The 8,636-nt window shown below is 47.9% G+C and overlaps 4 protein-coding genes across 4 annotated transcripts; all 4 read left to right on the plus strand.

The window, feature by feature from the left end:
* Positions 1-2,613: 2,613 nt before the first annotated feature.
* On the plus strand, positions 2,614-3,507 carry LOC126282293 (uncharacterized). The gene has a single exon (XM_049981946.1). The coding sequence runs from the start codon at positions 2,614-2,616 to the stop codon at positions 3,505-3,507; it is 894 nt and encodes a 297-aa protein (XP_049837903.1).
* A 2-nt stretch (positions 3,508-3,509) lies between these two features.
* LOC126282294 (uncharacterized) lies at positions 3,510-4,466 on the plus strand. The gene has a single exon (XM_049981947.1). It carries the CDS (start codon positions 3,510-3,512, stop codon positions 4,464-4,466), a length of 957 nt encoding a protein of 318 aa, XP_049837904.1.
* A 1,177-nt stretch (positions 4,467-5,643) lies between these two features.
* LOC126282295 (uncharacterized) lies at positions 5,644-6,882 on the plus strand. The gene has a single exon (XM_049981948.1). The coding sequence runs from the start codon at positions 5,644-5,646 to the stop codon at positions 6,880-6,882; it is 1,239 nt and encodes a 412-aa protein (XP_049837905.1).
* A 139-nt stretch (positions 6,883-7,021) lies between these two features.
* LOC126282296 (uncharacterized) lies at positions 7,022-8,179 on the plus strand. Its single transcript, XM_049981949.1, has one exon. The coding sequence runs from the start codon at positions 7,022-7,024 to the stop codon at positions 8,177-8,179; it is 1,158 nt and encodes a 385-aa protein (XP_049837906.1).
* The last annotated feature ends 457 nt before the right edge of the window (positions 8,180-8,636 follow it).

An 8,636-nucleotide genomic window follows, 5' to 3' on the forward strand; every position in this document is an offset into this window, starting at 1 on the left:
GTTCTGGGTGGAGATTGTAATTTGCCGGATATAGAATGGGAGACTCAAACGTTCGTAACGGGTGGCAGTGAAATTTTTTGCAGTGCTTTACCTGAAAATTACCTTCAGCAGTTAAACCGAGAACCGACTCGTGGCGGTAACATATTAGACCTAGACAAACAGACCCGAACTATTTGAAACAGTTAACGCAGAACAGGGAATCAGCGATCATAAAACGGTTACTGCATCGATGATTTCAGAGGTAAATAGAAATATTTAAAAAGGTAGGAAGATTTTGTTGTTTAGCAAAAGTGGCAAAAATCAGACTCAGAGCACCTGACGGCTCAACACAAAAGTTTTGTCTCAAGTGCAGTTACGGTTGAGGATCAGTGGACAAAGTTCAAAACCATCGTACAATATGCGTTAGATGAGTATGTGCAAAGCAAGATCATAAGGGATGGAAAGAGCCATCGTGGTACAACAACCGAGTTAGGAAACTGCTGCGGAAGCAAAGGGAACTTCACAGCAAACATAAACATAGCCAAAACCTTGCAGACAAACAAAAATTACCCGAAGCGAAATGTTGTGTGAGGAGGGCTATGCGAGAGGCGTTCAATGAATTCGAAAGCAAAGTTCTATACACTGACTTGTCAGAAAATCCTAAGAATCAAAACAAAATGTCCAGACACTCTGTGACCAAAATGGTACTAAAACATAGGATGACAAACTAAAGGCCGAAATTCCAAACGTCTTTTTCCAAAGCTGTTTCACAGAGGAAGACTGCACTGTAGTTCCTTCTCTGGATTGTCGCACAGATGACAAAAAGGTAGATATCGAAGTAGACGACACAGGTATAGAGAAACAAAATCGCTCAAAAGAGGAAAGGCTGCCGGACCTGATGGGATAACAGTTCGATTTTACACAGAGTACGCGAAGGAACTTGCCCCCCCCCCCTCCCCCCATTTTGCAGCGGTGTACCGTAGGTCTCTAGAAGAGCGTAGCGTTCCAAAGGATTGGAAAAGGGCACAGGTCATCCCGGTTTTCAAGAAGGGACGTCGAACAAATGTGCAGAACTATAGACCTATATCTCTAACGTCGATCACTTGTTGAATTTTGGAGTACGTATTATGTTCGAGTATAATGACTTTTCTGGAGAACAGAAATCTACTCTGAAGGAATCAGCATGGGTTTCGAAAAAGACGGTCGTGTGAATCCCAGCTCGCGCTATTCGTCCCCGAGACTCAGAGGGCCATAGACACGGATTCACGGGTAGATGCTGTGTTTCTTAACTTCCGCAAGGCGTTCGATACAGTTCCCCACAGTCGTTTAATGAAAAAAATAAGAACGTATGTACTATCAGACCAATTGTGTGATTGGACTGAAGAGTTCCTAGATAACAGAACGCAGCATGTCATTCTCAATGGAGAGAAGTCTTCCGAAGTAAGAGTGATTTCAGGAGTGCCGCAGGGGAGTGTCGTAGGACCGTTGCTACTCACAATATACATAAATGACCTTGTAGATGATATCGGAAGTTCACTAAGGCTTTTTGCGGATGATGCTGTGGTACATCGGCAGGTTGTAACAATGGGAAATTGTACTGAAATGCAGGAGGATCTTCAGCGAATTGACGCATGGTGCAGGGAATGGCAATTGAATCTCAATGCAGACAAGTGTAATGTGCTGCGAATACATAGAAAGATAGATCCCTTATCATTTAGCTACAAAATAGTAGGTTAGCAACTGAAAGCAGTTAATTGCATAAATTATCTGGGACTACGCATTAGGAGTGATTTAAAATGTAATGATCATGTAAAGTTGATCGTCGGTAAATCAGATGCCAGACTGAAATTCATTGGAAGAATCCCAAGCAAACGCAATCCGAAAACAAAGGAAGTGGGTTACAGTACGCTTGTTCACCCACTGCTTGAAATACTGCTCACCAGTGTGGGATCTGTACCAGATAGCGTTGATAGAAGAGATAGAGAAGATCCAACGGAGAGCAGCGCGCTTCGTTACAGGATCATTTAATAATCGCGAAAGCGTTACGGAGATGATAGATAAACTCCAGTGGAAGACTCTGTAGGAGAGACGCTCAGAAGCTCGGTACGGGTTTTTGTTGAAGTTTCGAGACCTTCATCGACGAGTCAAGCAGTATATTGCTCCATCCTACGTATATCTCGGGAAAAGGATAAAATCAGAGACATTAGAGCCCCACAGAAGCATACCGAAAATCTTTCTTTCCACGAACAATACGAGCCTGGAATAGAAGGAATAACCGATAGAGATACTCAAGGTACCCTCCGCCACACACCGTCAGGTGGCTTGCGGTGTATGGATGTAGATGTAGATGTAGACGCGCCTGCGCGGCGAGAGACTCAGCTGTTGCGAGGCACCACTGTTTAGTCGGGCACAACCATTTGGTGTGGTTTGTGTACTATCGGATGCGGTATTATTGCGAATATTAGAAGAAAGCGATTCGGAAACGGAATTGGCCAGTGGGGACGACGGTTCGGAATCCATGAAGAGTCTGACGGAGCCGAGTTTGCTTTACATAAGGCTATAGAAGTGGCTGTGAATCCAAGCGACAGGGAAAGGGCAGACGGAGCCGAGTTTGCTTTACATAAGGCTATAGAGATGGCTGTGAATCCAAGCGACAGGGAAAGGGCAGACGGAGCCGAGTTTGCTTTACATAAGGCTATAGAAATGGCTGTGAATCCAAGCGACAGGGAAACGGCAGACGGAGCCGAGTTTGCTTTACATAAGGCTATAGAAATGGCTGTGAATCCAAGTGACAGGGAAAGGGCAGACGGAGCCGAGTTTGCTTTACATAAGGCTATAGAGATGGCTGTGAATCCAAGCGACAGGGAAAGGGCAGACGGAGCCGAGTTTGCTTTACATAAGGCTATAGAGATGGCTGTGAATCCAAGCGACAGGGAAAGGGCAGACGGAGCCGAGTTTGCTTTACATAAGGCTATAGAGATGGCTGTGAATCCAAGCGACAGGGAAAGGGCAGACGGAGCCGAGTTTGCTTTACATAAGGCTATAGAGATGGCTGTGAATCCAAGCGACAGGGAAAGGGCAGACGGAGCCGAGTTTGCTTTACATAAGGCTATAGAAATGGCTGTGAATCCAAGCGACAGGGAAAGGGCAGACGGAGCCGAGTTTGCTTTACATAAGGCTATAGAGATGGCTGTGAATCCAAGCGACAGGGAAAGGGCAGACCGAGCCGAGTTTGCTTTACATAAGGCTATAGAGATGGCTGTGAATAAAAGCGACAGGGAAATGGCAGACGGAGCCGAGTTTGCTTTACATAAGGCTATAGAAATGGCTGTGAATCCAAGCGACAGGGAAAGGGCAGACGGAGCCGAGTTTGCTTTACATAAGGCTATAGAGATGGCTGTGAATCCAAGCGACAGGGAAAGGGCAGACGGAGCCGAGTTTGCTTTACATAAGGCTATAGAAATGGCTGTGAATCCAAGCGACAGGGAAGGGCAGACGGAGCCGAGTTTGCTTTACATAAGGCTATAGAGATGGCTGTGAATCCAAGCGACAGGGAAATGGCAGACGGAGCCGAGTTTGCTTTACATAAGGCTATAGAGATGGCTGTGAATCCAAGCGACAGGGAAAGGGCAGACGGAGCCGAGTTTGCTTTACATAAGGCTATAGAAATGGCTGTGAATCCAAGCGACAGGGAAAGGGCAGACGGAGCCGACTTTGCTTTACATAAGGCTATAGAAATGGCTGTGAATCCAAGCGACAGGGAAAGGGCAGACGGAGCCGAGTTTGCTTTACATAAGGCTATAGAGATGGCTGTGAATCCAAGCGACAGGGAAAGGGCAGACGGAGCCGAGTTTGCTTTACATAAGGCTATAGAAATTGCTGTGAATCCAAGCGACAGGGAAAGGGCAGACGGAGCCGAGTTTGCTTTACATAAGGCTATAGAAATGGCTGTGAATCCAAGCGACAGGGAAAGGGCAGACGGAGCCGAGTTTGCTTTACATAAGGCTATAGAGATGGCTGTGAATCCAAGCGACAGGGAAATGGCAGACGGAGCCGAGTTTGCTTTACATAAGGCTATAGAGATGGCTGTGAATCCAAGCGACAGGGAAATGGCAGACGGAGCCGAGTTTGCTTTACATAAGGCTATAGAAATGGCTGTGAAACCAAGCGACAGGGAAAGGGCAGACGGAGCCGAGTTTGCTTTACATAAGGCTATAGAAATGGCTGTGAATCCAAGCGACAGGGAAAGGGCAGACAGAGCCGAGTTTGCTATACATAAGGCTATAGAGATGGCTGTGAATCCAAGCGACAGGGAAAGGGCAGACGGAGCCGAGTTTGCTTTACATAAGGCTATAGAGATGGCTGTGAATCCAAGCGACAGGGAAAGGGCAGACGGAGCCGAGTTTGCTTTACATAAGGCTATAGAAATGGCTGTGAATCCAAGCGACAGGGAAAGGGCAGACGGAGCCGAGTTTGCTTTACATTAGGCTATAGAGATGGCTGTGAATCCAAGCGACAGGGAAAGGGCAGACGGAGCCGAGTTTGCTTTACATAAGGCTATAGAGATGGCTGTGAATCCAAGCGACAGGGAAAGGGCAGACGGAGCCGAGTTTGCTTTACATAAGGCTATAGAAATGGCTGTGAATCCAAGCGACAGGGAAAGGGCAGACGGAGCCGAGTTTGCTTTACATAAGGCTATAGAGATGGCTGTGAATCCAAGCGACAGGGAAAGGGCAGACGGAGCCGAGTTTGCTTTACATAAGGCTATAGAGATGGCTGTGAATCCAAGGGACAGGGAAAGGGCAGACGGAGCCGAGTTTGCTTTACATAAGGCTATAGAGATGGCTGTGAATCCAAGCGACAGGGAAAGGGCAGATGGAGCCGAGTTTGCTTTACATAAGGCTATAGAAATGGCTGTGAATCCAAGCGACAGGGAAAGGGCAGACGGAGCCGAGTTTGCTTTACATAAGGCTATAGAGATGGCTGTGAATCCAAGCGACAGGGAAAGGGCAGACGGAGTTTGCTTTACGTAAGGCTATAGAAATGGCTGTGAATCCAAGCGACAGGGAAAGGGCAGACGGAGCCGAGTTTGCTTTACATAAGGCTATAGAAATGGCTGTGAATCCAAGCGACAGGGAAAGGGCAGACGGAGCCGAGTTTGCTTTACATAAGGCTATAGAGATGGCTGTGAATTCAAGCGACAGGGAAAGGGCAGACGGAGCCGAGTTTGCTTTACATAAGGCTATAGAAATGGCTGTGAATCCAAGCGACAGGGAAACGGCAGACGGAGCTGAGTTTGCTTTACATTAGGCTATAGAAATGGCTGTGAATCCAAGTGACAGGGAAAGGGCAGACGGAGCCGAGTTTGCTTTACATAAGGCTATAGAGATGGCTGTGAATCCAAGCGACAGGGAAAGGGCAGACGGAGCCGAGTTTGCTTTACATAAGGCTATAGAGATGGCTGTGAATCCAAGCGACAGGAAAAGGGCAGACGGAGCCGAGTTTGCTTTACATAAGGCTATAGAGATGGCTGTGAATCCAAGCGACAGGGAAAGGGCAGACGGAGCCGAGTTTGCTTTACATAAGGCTATAGAGATGGCTGTGAATCCAAGCGACAGGGAAACGGCAGACGGAGCTGAGTTTGCTTTACATTAGGCTATAGAAATGGCTGTGAATCCAAGTGACAGGGAAAGGGCAGACGGAGCCGAGTTTGCTTTACATAAGGCTATAGAGATGGCTGTGAATCCAAGCGACAGGGAAAGGGCAGACGGAGCCGAGTTTGCTTTACATAAGGCTATAGAGATGGCTGTGAATCCAAGCGACAGGAAAAGGGCAGACGGAGCCGAGTTTGCTTTACATAAGGCTATAGAGATGGCTGTGAATCCAAGCGACAGGGAAAGGGCAGACGGAGCCGAGTTTGCTTTACATAAGGCTATAGAGATGGCTGTGAATCCAAGCGACAGGGAAAGGGCAGACGGAGCCGAGTTTGCTTTACATAAGGCTATAGAAATGGCTGTGAATCCAAGCGACAGGGAAAGGGCAGACGGAGCCGAGTTTGCTTTACATAAGGCTATAGAGATGGCTGTGAATCCAAGCGACAGGGAAAGGGCAGACCGAGCCGAGTTTGCTTTACATAAGGCTATAGAGATGGCTGTGAATCCAAGCGACAGGGAAAGGGCAGACGGAGCCGAGTTTGCTTTACATAAGGCTATAGAAATGGCTGTGAATCCAAGCGACAGGGAAAGGGCAGACGGAGCCGAGTTTGCTTTACATAAGGCTATAGAAATGGCTGTGAATCCAAGTGACAGGGAAAGGGCAGACGGAGCCGAGTTTGCTTTACATAAGGCTATAGAGATGGCTGTGAATCCAAGCGACAGGGAAAGGGCAGACGGAGCCGAGTTTGCTTTACATAAGGCTATAGAGATGGCTGTGAATCCAAGCGACAGGGAAAGGGCAGACGGAGCCGAGTTTGCTTTACATAAGGCTATAGAGATGGCTGTGAATCCAAGCGACAGGGAAAGGGCAGACGGAGCCGAGTTTGCTTTACATAAGGCTATAGAGATGGCTGTGAATCCAAGCGACAGGGAAAGGGCAGACCGAGCCGAGTTTGCTTTACATAAGGCTATAGAGATGGCTGTGAATCCAAGCGACAGGGAAATGGCAGACGGAGCCGAGTTTGCTTTACATAAGGCTATAGAAATGGCTGTGAATCCAAGCGACAGGGAAAGGGCAGACGGAGCCGAGTTTGCTTTACATAAGGCTATAGAGATGGCTGTGAATCCAAGCGACAGGGAAAGGGCAGACGGAGCCGAGTTTGCTTTACATAAGGCTATAGAAATGGCTGTGAATCCAAGCGACAGGGAAGGGCAGACGGAGCCGAGTTTGCTTTACATAAGGCTATAGAGATGGCTGTGAATCCAAGCGACAGGGAAACGGCAGACGGAGCCGAGTTTGCTTTACATAAGGCTATAGAAATGGCTGTGAATCCAAGCGACAGGGAAGGGCAGACGGAGCCGAGTTTGCTTTACATAAGGGTATAGAGATGGCTGTGAATCCAAGCGACAGGGAAAGGGCAGACGGAGCCGAGTTTGCTTTACATAAGGCTATAGAAATGGCTGTGAATCCAAGCGACAGGGAAAGGGCAGACGGAGCCGAGTTTGCTTTACATAAGGCTATAGAGATGGCTGTGAATCCAAGCGACAGGGAAAGGGCAGACGGAGCCGAGTTTGCTTTACATAAGGCTATAGAGATGGCTGTGAATCCAAGCGACAGGGAAAGGGCAGACGGAGCCGAGTTTGCTTTACATAAGGCTATAGAAATGGCTGTGAATCCAAGCGACAGGGAAAGGGCAGACGGAGCCGAGTTTGCTTTACATAAGGCTATAGAGATGGCTGTGAATCCAAGCGACAGGGAAAGGGCAGACAGAGCCGAGTTTGCTATACATAAGGCTATAGAGATGGCTGTGAATCCAAGCGACAGGGAAAGGGCAGACGGAGCCGAGTTTGCTTTACATAAGGCTATAGAGATGGCTGTGAATCCAAGCGACAGGGAAAGGGCAGACGGAGCCGAGTTTGCTTTACATAAGGCTATAGAAATGGCTGTGAATCCAAGCGACAGGGAAAGGGCAGACGGAGCCGAGTTTGCTTTACATAAGGCTATAGAGATGGCTGTGAATCCAAGCGACAGGGAAAGGGCAGACGGAGCCGAGTTTGCTTTACATAAGGCTATAGAGATGGCTGTGAATCCAAGCGACAGGGAAAGGGCAGACGGAGCCGAGTTTGCTTTACATAAGGCTATAGAAATGGCTGTGAATCCAAGCGACAGGGAAAGGGCAGACGGAGCCGAGTTTGCTTTACATAAGGCTATAGAAATGGCTGTGAATCCAAGCGACAGGGAAAGGGCAGACGGAGCCGAGTTTGCTTTACATAAGGCAATAGAGATGGCTGTGAATCCAAGCGACAGGGAAAGGGCAGACGGAGCCGAGTTTGCTTTACATAAGGCTATAGAAATGGCTGTGAATCCAAGCGACAGGGAAAGGGCAGACGGAGCCCAGTTTGCTTTACATAAGGCTATAGAAATGGCTGTGAATCCAAGCGACAGGGAAAGGGCAGACGGAGCCGAGTTTGCTTTACATAAGGCTATAGAGATGGCTGTGAATCCAAGCGACAGGGAAAGGGCAGACGGAGTTTGCTTTACGTAAGGCTATAGAAATGGCTGTGAATCCAAGCGACAGGGAAAGGGCAGACGGAGCCGAGTTTGCTTTACATAAGGCTATAGAAATGGCTGTGAATCCAAGCGACAGGGAAAGGGCAGACAGAGCCGAGTTTGCTTTACATAAGGCTATAGAAATGGCTGTGAATCCAAGCGACAGGGAAAGGGCAGACGGAGCCGAGTTTGCTTTAGATGAAGGTGTAAAAATGGCTGTGAATTCAAGCGACAGGGAAAGGGCAGAAGGGGTGGTAACAAGTGGTAACGTAGCCGAGACAAGTGTTGCATGGCAAAGCGAGCCAGTTGGATTGGTAAACTGCCCGTTTATAAAAAATGAGGGACTGCTAATTCAACCAACCCTAGGATCATTTTCGACTTTTGCTGACGGACGAATTTCTATTGAAAGGTGTAGAAGGAACAAATCGAAACGCAATTGAATCATTCCTTCC

Source organism: Schistocerca gregaria, chromosome 7 (genome assembly GCF_023897955.1).
Source record: "Schistocerca gregaria isolate iqSchGreg1 chromosome 7, iqSchGreg1.2, whole genome shotgun sequence".
Lineage (NCBI taxonomy): Eukaryota > Metazoa > Arthropoda > Insecta > Orthoptera > Acrididae > Schistocerca > Schistocerca gregaria.